Genomic DNA, 15,062 nt, shown 5'->3' with positions numbered 1-15,062 from the left:
TTTTTTCTTGTTATACACATATATTGAGATATTAATACTACAGTTTAATAAAGTAGGTTTTAGTATTCCATAGATGTATTAAATAGTCCTTATACTACTAAATTATAAGTCGGATACTGTTTAATAAGGATAAGTTCTTTACAATATGACAACACCGATTAGAGGCGAGGGAGCCTATTCATTCATTTATTACCTTGTAGTAAGTGTCGCACGTGTGCGGTAAAGCTTTGTTGCCGCTATCTCCCCGGCTGTATTAACGCATTTTCTTAGCTTGTAGTCCTTAAGTGTTTATTTTATTGACTTTTTCTGTTCAAAAACTATAAAATATGGTTCGCCAGTGCCAAATTTGCAAGAAATTTGACTTAAATAATCCATTTAAGTCTTGAAACGACTTTTGACCGGTAGGCAACTCTCAATTTACCCATTGGCAGTCAGTGGCGTTGTTGTAGAAAGGCACTTATTTAGATAATATTTTAGTAAAATGTAAAATCTGATTTTTTTCTTTTACATTACATTATTTACTTACTTACATTGTAACAAAATCATAATTATAACCCTGTTAATAATTAATTATGTTTTTATTAAAAATATATTCCGGTTTATTCTAAAATTATCTTCAGAATCTAAAATAACGTACAAGAATTTTAAAATGATATTACATTATGAAACAAGATTTTTTAATATACCGGGTCGTCTCAAAAGTGTATAACAACCAATAACCCTCAACCCTATAACTTTTTTTATTTTTTCAGATAAAAAAACAGATTTGTATGTTAGTAGGTATATGACATAAATTAGGATTTATTGACGTATGCAATTGTTTTTGGTCTCTTCCTGTTTCACCGAAATGATTACATCTTTTGATTTTTAAAGGCACCCTCGGTATATTGCTACTTTATTCGATAAAAAATGACACTCTGAATAGAATGACTTATCATATGTCAACTTTTGACATTGTCGCTTAAAAACATATCCTATTTTAAATTTCAATCCAGTTTTTTTCAATCCACTAAGTTTTAATCAAGGAGCCTTGGAAATATAGTTTTGATCGTCTAATAGGTTTCGTGTCTTGTCTAGGCCGGTTAAAAGATGTACAAATCGTATTTTTAATCATACATATGTCAATTTTTTCAAATGGAACAAGGGTGACTCATTAGCATATTTGGAAAAAGCATTTTTTATGAATATATTGATACCACACACTTGGTATTTCGAGTCAAATTGTCGTTATGAACCGCGTGTTACAATTACAATTAAACCATATGCGAAAATGTCAAAAGTTGACATATGATATGTCATTCTATTCAGAGTGTCATTTTCTATCGAATAAAGTAGAAATATACCGAGGGTGCCGTTTAAAAATTAAAAGTTATAGTCATTTCCGGTGAAACAAGAAGTGACCAAAAACAATTGAATGCGTCAATCAATCCAAATTTATTTCATATACTAACATACTAAATCTTGTTTTTTTATTTGAAAATATAAAAAAATTATGGGGATGAGCCACTTTTGAGACGCACCCGGTATAATAAAGATAGTACCGAGTTAAATAAATGTAGTTTTTATTTTATCCACTTCCTATCACCTTCCTTGCTTTAATGGAACAGATTTATGTTTTCTCTAATTTACATAATAAGACATCACTTAACCAGAAAAAAAAAAAAATTACAACAATCATATTTTTTTTTCTCTCCCTGTCGCCGATTCTATTATATCTGTGGAATAGATCCTGTTTTGATTAATATTGGGGGTTGTAATGTTTGACTAAAATTAATAATTAATTATTAATTTCAAAATTACCTAATTTCGATTATAAAATTTCTTCTATAACGTGTATTTTATTATTTTTATCCTTTTTGGACTCTAAATTGTTTTTTCTAAACTTTTATTTAAAAAACCTGTCCTAAATCTTAATAAAATATAAAAAGTTTAAATACGATATATTTTTAATTTAACTATAGCTTCATTAAAATAAAAAAATTACCCGGCTATGATACGGAGAGTTCAGGTGTACTTGAGAAACGAAAGACAGTGTTGTGTTTCTCGGCAGAGTCGTCAGGGAACGACCGTTACGACAGAGACAACCTATCTATCGCTCGTGTCTCACTCGTTATAACCTAAAACAATAACAAAACAATAACAAGACAGTGTCTGACCGCATGTTCCAGCTATTTATGAATGAGATGCTCAGTCTATATTTTATTTTAAGTCTATGGGTAGTATATTTCGACCCTAGGAGCACGTCTATGAAGTTTTTTTTCGCTAAAAAAAGATGTTCAAAATCGTGCATTTTCTTTTAAATTTTCCTGTATATTTTTCGAAAACTTTTTAGAACTGCCTGTTGTTCACCGCAAATTTTCTCAGGGTATACTTTTTTAATCTCTGATATTACCATAGTTACGGTTTTACTCTATGGTTACGGCAATGCCTTCTATTAAAAGATCAGCCTGCGGGCGAGATTTATGACGTCACGCTAGTTAGATATAACGGATTAATAAATATGTTGTAGAATACATGGAAAACATAATTATTCCTCAGATTTTTGGTTTGTATTTTAAAAATGATATAGTTTAAATGAAATATACATAATATACAGTACAACTACAACATATATACCTATTTATAGTAATAAATACTTTGGCAAATAAACTATGAACCATACATATGCAGCAAATGTTTTACAATGTACAAATAATGTATAGGTACATAAGATAATGGGTAAAATGTAAATATATTTTAAATTTTGGGGTTTGAAAATCGATCTAATTTAACAAAAACATTGAATATCTACTAATAGTGATGTATTATTATTTGCATTCACAAAATTTATATGTATATTTTGCAAGTATCAATGTTCGAAAAATTATATTTACAAATAATACAATATTATCTAAAAAGGCGTCAGCGATGGCTATGAAATGAAGATCGCTGGCATTTTATATGTTAAATTATTCTAAAATTTTTGATTTTCTTGGGATTTTTAGGTTCGGGAAAAACGCTGATTAAGTTTTCATTTGGGTTTTCATTATTTTTATTTGGTATAAAAAAACGTTTCGGCTAACTATAGCCTTCACAGTGTTGTGTCATATGAGAAAAATAGTGTCGAATATAATCCAAAAAATTACATATACAATATAATTCACACCTCATAATGTTTACTGCAATTAATAAACTAATATAAACTTATCAAAAGATGACCACATATTTTTTAAAATTATTATTCTTAACACTAAAATTATCTACATTGACTATGGAGTACGCAGTAAACATTATGTGCGTGGTGTGCATATTTTATATGCAATTTTTGGATTATATTCGACACTATTTTTTTCATATGACACAACACTGATGGAGGCTATAATGTTAGCCGAACCGTTTTTTTTTAAACCAAATAAAAATAATGAAAACCAAATGAAAAATCAATCAGCGCGTTTTCCCGAACCTAAATTCCAAGAAAATCAAAAATTTAGAATATTTAGAATCAAGGTTCAAGAATATCAAATTTTCCAAGATAGTAAAATTCTAGTTAATTATTTTATGTGTACAGTTATTTAGGGAATGTCATCGATGTTCATTTCCAAGCCAACTAGACGCCGATTTTTTTTCGATGATACGGTATAATTCTTACGTAAAATGTAAATAACATTAGACCAATTAAAACAAAGAAATATGAATTTCTTAGTATTTTTAGTAACACCTTTATTCTTAAAACTTAATTTTGTATTATGCAAATATACCAATTTTATTGTTATTTTATTCATATTGTATTCAGCCATCACTTAAATATTTGATATTAATTTGGTATTATAAATAATCAATACTATTCATTAAAAATTACTGAACAAATATATGTTATGCTTAACATACATTATATATTATCAAACAAAAACACATTCTTCTTTTAAACTGTATCAGTCTTGTCTTTACAAAAATCTTTTTTAAAATTTGAACTCAAAATAATAAATAATAAATAATAATAATACACATATTCTTTATTTTTCCCTAGATCATAATACCTACTTACGTGTTTGAATCTATCGAAGCTGAACCAGCAACATTTGGAGTGGAGATTCCACAATATGAATAAAATAAACATAATTGTCCAGTTTTCATTAATACCATCATGGGAGAATATTATTTTTAAATTTATTAAAGATATTTTCAATAAAATTCTCTTGATTTATAACTCGTACCCACTTTTCTTGCTCTTCCGGACACTTTAGGCTGCCTAGTATAATAACTATCCTTAGTAACCATCCTTTCCACCAGGAACACAACAAAAAGATGAGGCATAGCACCAATAACACACTCCACTTAAGCTTTATTGATGAATTGTTAGAGTCTTAAAAACACACACAAAAAATCACGATAAGTAAAAAATGTATGGGCACTTTTAGGTTAAATCACTTGCACACCGTGTAATTTTTAAAATTTCTATTTTTTTGTGCGAAACCGAGAGTGACCATATATCTGGTAGTAGTTTATGTCACTTCAACACCAAAATAATTAGTTTTTTGCACTACAATAATAAATAATACCAAAAATCAAAGAGTTAAAAACAAAAATCAACCGACAAAATATGAAACGGAATCTAACCCAATATCTAAGTATGTACAGCTGATGAAGTAAACAAAAGTCCGCCCGTAGGCTGATCTTTTAATAGAAGGCACTGGTTACGGCAATAAAAGGGATGCAAATGCAGAAAAAATAAGGAAAAAATCCGGTGGCTCTCAAAATTTTTTCAAAAAAAATTTTTTTTTAAAATTTTCAAACTTAAATAACTAGGTTATTTTGGACTTGTCTGAAAAATGGCAAAGAAAAAATATGTTCCTTTTATCGAGATCTACCAGCCCTGAAAATATTTGCACTTATTTAAGACTCACCCTGTATGTTATATGTATAAGCAGAATTAAACAAGGTATCTATTAATTATTACTGATTCGACAGTTATAATTACGGAGGCCTTTTTAAAGCCTACGTAGGTTTAATGGAATGTTATAAAACCTATTATGAACATGATATGGGGCTACAGCATTTAAAAATTCAAAAAAAAGAAGAAACTTGGACACATCCCTTTTAACTTTCTAAATTTTTAATAAAGCACTTTTTAAACGTAGCATAATAATCTAGAACAATTAGATTAATTATGGCAATCTAGAGTTTTATTTCTATTTAATTTTATTGACTGTGAATATACGTAATAAAGCGTGCACGTGCTTTGTTAAATATTAAAATAATAATATAAATAATACTAAAATAATACTGGATGATCGAAAAAAAATGGCGTCAGCGATGACTATGAAATGAAGAATCAAGTTCGCTGTCATTTTATATGTAAATTTATAAGGGAAATGTCATCGATCGTCATTTCCCAGCTAACTGGACGCCGATTTTTTCGATCATACTGTATATATTGACAAAAAACGCTGAAAAACACATTATTTGTTTTCTACTGAAAATTTCAAAATAACCTGCAATCTGGCAACATCGACGATGTACGCATGCGTAGTATCTGTGATTAAATGCAGCAAAAACTCGTTTCAAGGTCCACACCTTTACCTTTTTTGAAACACCCTGTATACTTAGGTTCTTATAGGACTGTGGGAATACTCAAGACATAATTCAAATTCAAGATAATACCACAATAATAACAAAAAATATTTAAATTCAGATCTAGGTTAGAATCGGACTGAAAGAATCGATTCGGAAGTTCTGTATCGATTCGATTTTGGCCATTGACCATCCCTATAATATTTTCTACATGTTTTCTACTTAACACCCCGACAGCCCCGACTCTGAAGCCCCGTTCTCAGAACAGCGACTGTCGCCAGCGACACGTCAAGAGGACCAATGAGATTTGTACAAAATTCAAACAGCTGTCAATTTTAAATTTAGTACAGCTCCCATTGGTTGTTTGAAATGTCAAACTGTGTCGCCAGCGACACGACGTCGTTCTGAGAACGGGGCTTGACTCTAACTCACCTGCGACGATTCCAGCCAAAATATAGAGATAAATTTTGCCTGATCCGGTCATTCCAATCCATACGAACAGCAATCCAGCACAAGTCAAGCAATTACCGGCTGTTGCGATCAGTTTTGGCCAAGTACTCTGCGATATAAGGTGTCTGCTCGCGGAATCTAATAACACAAGTAAAGCAAACAGGTTGCAACGTGTTGGGACAAGTGTTTTTATTTAAATCGGTAAGAATAACCGTTCTGTAGCTTTTTTATAGCCTACTTTATTTTTTTATATGTAATAATTTTGGGAGAAACTCAAAACATGTGATCTAACAGGATTTAACGGGTTAACCTCCAAAAAATGTAGTGATTATACTGGTTGTGTAGGTATTTCATTATTTTCATTCTTTTTTTCAAATTTTTTATGTTGAGATGTTACGAATTAAATTATGGTTTTATTATATAATAATAAATAAACGACATCATACGGTTTAATTTGTATACCATACCTACCTATATTAATAACAAAAACTGTTTAACTGTATGTATGGCTGTATGTTTTCCACAAATGTTCGAAGTATTTTGTTTTTCATGTAACTTACAACAAAACGATCCGAAATGATTGAAATTGTTGGTTATTCCGCTTTTGTTCATTTGGTTAAAATAAATTTAAGAAATTCAGAATTCAGATATTTATCATGTTATCACCTATTAGGTTATCACAAATCACAAGCGGCAAAACAAACGAAAAAGTAAATAATGTGACTAATTTCTTAAAGATATTAAATTAGTTTTCCATAAGGGTGCATCCACACTATCCTAGAAACGGCGTATCGGCGTAACGGCGTAACGACCTTGAATATATTTCCAGTAATTCTATTAGCTGAAAAACTCATCTGTCAGAAATTTTATCTGTCAAAAATTTCAGCCAATAGAATAACTGGAAATCGATTCAAGGTCGTTACGCCGTTACGCCGTTTTTAGGACAGTGTGGATGCACCCTGAATCAATTCAAAATCAATCAAAATTCATCTGTCAGAAATTTTATCTGTCAAAAATTTCAGCCAATAATAGAATTGTTGGAAATCTATTCAAGATCGTTACGCCAATAATGCCGTTTCTAGGATAGTGTGGATGCACCCTAAATACCCTAATAGTGAGGGTGCATCCACACTATCCTAGAAACGGTCTATGTAATTCTATTGGCTGAAATTTTTGACAGATGAATTTGACAGATAAAATTTCCGACAGATGAATTTTTCAGCCAATAGAATTACTGGAAATCTATTCAAGGTCGTTACGCCGTTACTTCCTATACGCCGTTTCTAGGATAGTGTGGATGCACCCTAATAGTGAGACTAAACACAACGAAATAAAAAAAATTGGCGCCGGGAGGCACGTATAGCCGCCCATACTAAAATATGTTAATAAAAAAATTGGTAGGCAGTTCTTTTAGTTTCAAAGTAAAGGAATTTTTCAAATTTTTTTTTATCTCAAAAACTGCGACTTTGACTGATTTTGATGTTATTACAAATTTTGTTGCAAATATTATTCCTAATCTTAAATTGAAAACCGCGTTTCGCTATCTACTGTAATTTTAGAGTTAACGATTTTTTTAAATGTTTAACCCCCTCCAATACCTCCTTACCAACCCCCCACCCCCACCACACAAAACTAATGGCCAGATTCTCGGGTGCCACAGTATTTTTGTGCCAAATTTGGTTAAACTCGGTTTAACGGTTTTTGAGTTATCGTGTTACAGACAGACGGACAGACAGACAGACAGACACCATGAAAATATTTTGTATTTAGGTCATTTATGACCCAAATAACTCATTTTGAGTGAAATTAAAAAAACATTTTTTGCCGATCTCAATAGCCTACCATACCTGTTGCTATGGTCGGCTAATAATTGGATTTAATTTCTGAAGGTTTTCTAATTTAATTTTTAGCCGACCTTACCAATAGCCAATAGGTATGGTAGGCTATTAAGATCGGCAAAAAAAAGTTTTTTTAATTTCACTCAAAATGAGTTATTTGGGTCATAAATGACCTAAATACAAAATATTTTCATGGTGTCTGTCTGTTTCTTTGTCCGACTGTCCGTCCGTCCGTCTGTCTGTCCGTCTGTAACACGAACTCAAAAACCGCTAAACCGATTTTAACCAAATTTGACACAAAAATACTGTGGCACCCGAGAATCTGGCCATTAGTTTTTGGTGGGAGTGGGGGGTTGGTAAGGGGGTCTGTGAGGGGGTTAAAAATTTAAAAAAAAACGTAACTTCAAAATTACAGTAGCTAGCGAAACGCGGTTTTCAATTTAAGATTAGGAATAATATTTGCAACAAAATTTGTAATAACATCAAAATCAGTCAAAGTCGCAATTTTTGAGATAAAAAAAAATTGGAAAAATTCCTTTACATTGAAACTAAAAGAACTGCCTACCAATTTTTTATTAGCATATTTTAGTATGGGCGGCTATACGTGCCTCCCGGCGCCAATTTTTGAATAAGCTTTTTAAAATAAATAAAAATGGTTAGGTTCATGTTAGGTTATGAATTGGTAATAGCATCAGTGTTGCCACAAGCTTATTTTTCATCGGGGTAAATTATCACGAGATAGCGGGGTAGAATTCTTCTAGGGGTAGACCTTGACCGAGCCCAGGCCATTATGAAGGCCATTAACGTCAGGTTTCGTGGGAGCTATGTCCACTAAGGGACCTTCTTAAAAAATATTTCTAAACTAGTTGAAGCCTGGCGTATCCGCCACGAGATCAGGAAAAAAATACTTTTTATTTTTTTTTTAATTAAATGAAAAACAAAAAATCCGGCGACGACAGTGTTTCGAAGAGCCAGTTAGCTATCTTTCAGTAACAAAAGCAACTTCCTAGAGCAAGTCGTTACTTCAGTGGAGACGACACAGATAAACATTAGCATTTTATATATGTAGATATTGATCTATATAATTTAAATAATTTAATACGATTTATTTTTTGTTTAAATTTTTATTAAGGCGCGCTCTTACGACTCGTGTACTTGTCAAGTATTTTTTATTGGCATACAGGGTCTGGCGAGAATGCGGCGCGGCGTAGCTCCTATAATAAATAACTTAGAAATTCTGTACAGGTGTCCGACGCACCCTTTATACCCTGTATACCAATTACAAATGTTTGTCAAGTACACGAGTCATGAGAATCCGCCTTTATGTTATGGCGCATTTTCACGACTCGTGTACTTGACAAACATTTGTAACTGGTATACAGGGTATACATGGTGCGTCGGGCATCTATATAGAAAGTTATTTATTATCAGAACTACGCTGCATTCTCTCCAGACAATATATGCCGATAAAAAATACTTGCCAAGTAGACGTGAGAATGTGCCTTCAGAGGATTCTCGCCTTCAGACTTTCACGACTCGTGTACTTGAACAAACATTTGTTATTGGCATATACTTGGCCATGTCGTGTGAGCGGTTTACTTGTGCAATTATTTGTCACACGTAAGCTAAGCGCCAAGCTTGTTGCAAAAAAATGTTGTTTACAAAGAGACTTGCCAAGTACGCAAATATTGGTATACTTGCCAAGTGTACAAGAGTCGTGAGAATCCGCCTTGAAAAAATACGTAAGTTCATAAAAATAACAAAGTCAGTGTAAACGTAAATAAATTAATAATTGATCTACTTTCTACTTTGCTGAAATTTTTCGATGGGTGATAATTTACTTTACCACTGATATCAATCACTAATAAAATCCTCTAACACAGTTTTGCCAACTATTTCAATCATTGTGAATCGCTCCGTGTGAAATATTTGAGAAGATCTATTTTAGAAATATACAGGGGACTCACCAAAAAATGTCCAACTAGCAACGAAAAATAAGGGTACATGTAGAAGTGTATTGTCCCACAGTAAAGGATTCTTTCCAACTAATGTGTTGTGTTCAATTCGGTCAAAAGCCAGGAAAATTCCAAAACTAACCAGTAAGCTGGGTATAAGAGCCTAAAAATGTATATAGAAAACTTGTATAGATATTTTATTCGCTATAATAGATAAACTATAACTTGTCCAGCTAAAGAGAGAGAATACAATACAATTAAGTTTACTTTACATTATGACAGATAAACAATTCTAATGTGTAACTACCTCCCATACATTAAATATTTTTGTCCAGTGAACAAATAAACTGTCAATGTCACAGTCTACTTGATCATAAACACAAATTAACTTATTCATAAATATTTTTGATCATAAGTATTATAGGTACCTACACTCACCGGCACGAAAAACGGGCACCTTAAAATGTTCATGTATTTTAAAGTTTAACATATTGTGTTCCAGTGGACCGATTTTGATAATTTTTTAAGTAATTTGTAACTGAATTATTTGACTTTTTAGTATCTCTTTCTTAACTAAAAATGAAAGTTTGGTTTGGTTTGGTTTGGCCATCTGTCAACTATACGAGGAAAAACAAAATGTGACATTTTGGTGAATTTTTGAATCACCCTGTGGGGTACATTAACAGAGCAAGGGATTTAAACATCACTTTATCACCTAAAGCCCCATACTCACACTTCGCTCCTTCCTCTGCTTACTTACTCGCGTTACTTCCTCGCGTTCCTTCGTCCCTTCGTTTCCTTCCTTCGCCTATTCGATGCTTGGAAATTAGTCAATTATGCAACAACACACCACAAAATATTTTTAATATAGCAGCTACATGTTTAATACGAAATATCTAGTAACCTCTAAAATTTTTAAAAAATCCGAAAGGCGCATAATTTTTATTTTATAAAACTGCAATTCTTTTTGTCGTGTCAAAAAATAAAATTGAATTTTAATAATATATATTTTTTTTAATAAATCCGAATATTTCAGTATCATGTACAAAGGTATATCAGTATGAATGTACAAGGCGAGTCAACAATAAAGAGTTTATTATGTAATTTATATCGAAACCAGAGAACCACATTTTTATTAAAGAAATGCTAACTTCATGTTAAAAGTATCGGAAACAGACGCCACCTAGGTGTCGCCACAAGCAGTCTAGCTAAATTTGAGGGGGAAATTGAGGGCGGGCCTTAAAGAGGGGAAATTTTAAAAAAATATTTTTATAAGTATCACTGACTTACTGTTTAAAGTTAATAAACATATTTTTTATTACTTTAATATAATTTAATGTATTAAAAAATATGTCTATTAACTTTACACAGCAAATCAATGATATTATTAAAAACTTATTATTTTCAGAGAAAATTCATAGTAAATAAATTACACATTAGTAAACAATATCATTTATTTTTTAGAGCTGCGATTTATATTACAATAATATTGAAATATATATATTTTTTTAACAATGAAAAAGAATATCCCGGAATCTGAAAAAGAAAGATGATCATTTAATGACTTAAATTAGTTCAAAATACATTTTGCAAATAACTAGTGAATTGGAAAGATAAACATACTATTAAAAAGACATTTTAGTAGTATGTTATCATCTATTTACTGATAATACATAAGTATATAATAGGTAAATAACATGCATAAGGCACTATGATCACTACCTGTATCATGATAACACACTAATATCACAAAAAATATATGCTAATTTAAATTCCTTTAATGATCTAATGAAACACTATCTAGCCTCAATGCATGCCATTCCAAAGGCAAAAAAAACTGTTATACCAAATAAATATAAGCTGAATAAAACATAAACCAAGCCAATGTGCATAAACAACCAAAAAATGCATCAAAAAATACTTTTATCAGATCATACCCTTGGATATATTATGTATTTTATATATCGCACATCCCGTTCAAAAGTTTACTAACTCAAAATAGAGAATATAGAGAACATTGTCAGGAGAAGTAAAAGAAAATTTAAGTTAACGCAATATGCTCCTTTTTGCATATTAATGGCCAAATAATGTAATGTTGATTTAATAAAAATTTAACTGGCATCCTTCTGAGGTATAAATCAGATTAAAAGGACATTGTTTTTGTAATAATTGTTTGTTCTGTAAACATTTTTTGAAGACAATACAGTTTTGAACGGGCTGTGCGATATAAACAAGGATCTTACTATTATTTGAGGTTATAAAGTATTTAAATAATATAAAACATAATCAAAATCATTTTTCATCATAAATTATAGAGGTACTTACGTGTTTTGATATTATTATCAGGAAATAATACGTTTAATTAAACAGGTACGCTGCCAGGCAAGTTCTATCGGCGGGTCTTTGCAAAAGTTGAAATCTAAAAATACAAAACTACGTTTACATCTTAGTTGTATTTACGAATAAAGTATTTGTGTGTAATTTCTGACTTACCAGTTAATTGAATAATCGCATTAAATACATCCAAATGGTAATTTAATATTGTAAAAAGCAAAATTGTTTTAAATCACTTGCCAGGACAGCCGGCCAGCTTCTTTGTTGACAAAATGGCCGCGGTATCATGATTTAAGCAATGTGAGTGACAAAGAAAGCCAATGCCTGGCAAATGTTGCTTTCTTTGTCGTTTATCCTGGCACGTTTAAATTTGACTGTTGCCTGTTTTCCCATACAAGTGACACCCCGTGATCGAAACCAGGGGTGACAGTGAAATAGGAAAATTGAAACAGTCATTAGTGCTTCATTCCTGTCATTCTCCTCTCACGACAAGTATGGCCGCCTAGACAAAGATAGCATTGTTTTTGTCTAACTATTGTCTAACTTCACAGTTTAGAATTGACAGATTTCAGTTTCAGAGACAACTTCAGATTTGTTCTAGAACAAATTCGAAAATTGTGTCGAAAATATTCGACGCCATTTTAATTCATTCCGTTTAGTTTCGTTTTGGAAGTTCAATTTAATATTTCGGCTGAAATTTATAATTATAAAGGTAATAAAGTATATAAAATATATATTACATGAAGAATCCTGGAGAAAATGACGTTTCTGCCGTAGTAGGTATGTCCCATGTATATGAAAAATAGGTAGTAAATAAACACTGTTTTTACATTTTTTAGATGCAAGAAAATGGTGTTATAATCTCTTTGATCGGCGATTTTTTTGAAAATGGAAACAATTTACAGCAAGGTAAGATCATTTTTAACTATAGCCAACATCATTTATCTCCAATATGTGCGATTTATTGTCAATAATGCAATAAATCGGACTGATAATCTGATTATGTTATCCGACTAAAAGTCTCTTTTTGCTTCTTTTTGATTTATAAGCCAGGTCTCTTTGGGAATAATGGACGCTTTTTTAAACAGTATATTTATATTTTATACCTATTGATATTTTTACATTGTTAATTTTAGTATAAAAAAATTTGTTTTTCTGTTTTCAGGTTTTTGTATAAGGCTCCCGTTTTCATGTCCCTGTGTCCGTTTTCTGTCCTTGAAGTCTGCGAATACGTGTGTTTATTTACAAATTACTGTAAGTCATGCTTATACCTTAACTAATTTACGTTAAAAGTACATATAATTAACTAATTGGTATTGAAACAATACAATCCTCTATATTTTTATGTTTATTTAGTCACGTTGTTCCATACTTCAAATAAATATATGTGAATAAATTATTTTTTGGTTTTATTTATGAAAAGAAAAAATACAAAATACATTTGAACTGAAAGAGGGCCCGCCATTAAATAACCGGAAACGGAAGTGAAAATTAAGCCATCATGTCCTTATCATGTCAACCTGTCAATTGGAAAAATAGTTCTCCAGACGACAACGAAGGCTTTCGGTGGCGTATCGTGTTTCCACGATTTAACACAGAGTTGACACTTTCTTTCTAGTTAATTGTTTTATGATCTGAAACCATGAAATATGCATACTAATTAAACGTTAATGATGTCAATCTCTATTTCTTCAGATATTTTTGTAAAGGCATCATGCACACTATTTCTATTTTTTTATTTTTGTCGCTACGATTACATAAATATGGACATGCCTTTTTTTGACAAATATGAAGACAATATTGTTTTTTTCTTCTATTTTTTAGACTATTGTGTGTGAATTATTTTTATATCGACTGACGATTGCTAGATGTACAGGATGTCCCATTTTTGTGTGTTTTATGGGGTTTCTGGTTTATGAGTACAGATATAAAGATGCTGTTTTCACATCATTGTTCTACTTATTATGAAACTAAATATGCTACACACGTATTTATTCTAGCCTTCTTAGTTCAAAGTTATTTCTTATTTTTTTCTTTTACTTTTTATTTTTTAATTAGTAGAAATTTTTGCATTTTTCGATAACTTTGTATCTCGATTATCTTATAACTTATCAAAAAGGTGAAAAGGGTCAGTGGTGGGCTGTGGGTAAGCACCCAATTTGTAGATAAATAAAATTTCGGTATATATGTATATACCTGTAGATTTAGATGAACATCCTAATTTTAATAAAAGGAGTTTCCGACAACCGCATAGTAAATACCCGGTATAATACCGGGAATAGAAATATACCAATATATAATATCTACTATATAAGAAATATTGTAGATATACAGTTTGACAAATATAGGAAGAGACTTGGGGATAGCACCGGTCGCGCACACGATAGAGAGAGAACGCATTCGGCGGAAGAGAGATGCAGTTACGCTACGAAAAATCTGATTAAAGCAAATTTGTGTGCTGTCCACTGCGCATCGAGGGGCGTCTCTTATTTTATATTTCTCACGTCTCTAGCTATACTTGTTAAGTTGTACTCGTATTCCTGATATTACTGGTATTATACCGGGTATTTACTATGCGGTCGTTGGAAATACCTTTTATAAAATTAGACTGTTCATCTAAATGTACAGGTATATACCGGATAAATTCTTGATTGTGTTTTGTTCTACCCATTGAGTACTTACCCACCGCTGCCCCTGTCTCTGTTTTTCAGGTAGAGAATGGCAGTGAAAATGAAAGTGGTTCTTTCGTTGGGAGCTGTCTATTTCGAAAAATGACTCAAACTTATTGTTTTTTAAACAGGACACTATATATTATTTTTTATTTTATTTGCCTTGTTATGAGCTTTCGAAAATTATAATATACTTCTATATTTATTTATTTAGGGTATTGCTAGTTCTGCTAAACGGCTCTTATAAAATAAGAGCCGTTTATTTA

The 15,062-nt window shown here is 31.3% G+C and overlaps 1 protein-coding gene across 2 annotated transcripts in view; it reads right to left on the bottom strand.

The window, feature by feature from the left end:
- The window catches only part of LOC115878364, a 77,787-nt gene that overhangs the window by 33,409 nt on the left and 29,316 nt on the right, over positions 1–15,062 (bottom strand). For both annotated transcript variants that reach the window (XM_030894836.1, XM_030894835.1), the window contains exons 3-4: positions 9,806–9,956; positions 5,983–6,138 (exon numbers count right to left, since the gene is read on the bottom strand). In XM_030894836.1, the coding sequence (XP_030750696.1) occupies positions 5,983–6,138; positions 9,806–9,956 (307 nt within the window). The remainder of the gene's footprint in view (positions 1–5,982; positions 6,139–9,805; positions 9,957–15,062) is intronic.

This window comes from Sitophilus oryzae, unplaced genomic scaffold, assembly GCF_002938485.1.
Source record: "Sitophilus oryzae breed Bouriz unplaced genomic scaffold, Soryzae_2.0 scaffold_1508_pilon_pilon, whole genome shotgun sequence".
Lineage (NCBI taxonomy): Eukaryota > Metazoa > Arthropoda > Insecta > Coleoptera > Curculionidae > Sitophilus > Sitophilus oryzae.
The sequence above is the reverse complement of the archived record's forward strand: the minus strand, read 5'-3'. Positions and strand labels throughout refer to the sequence as shown.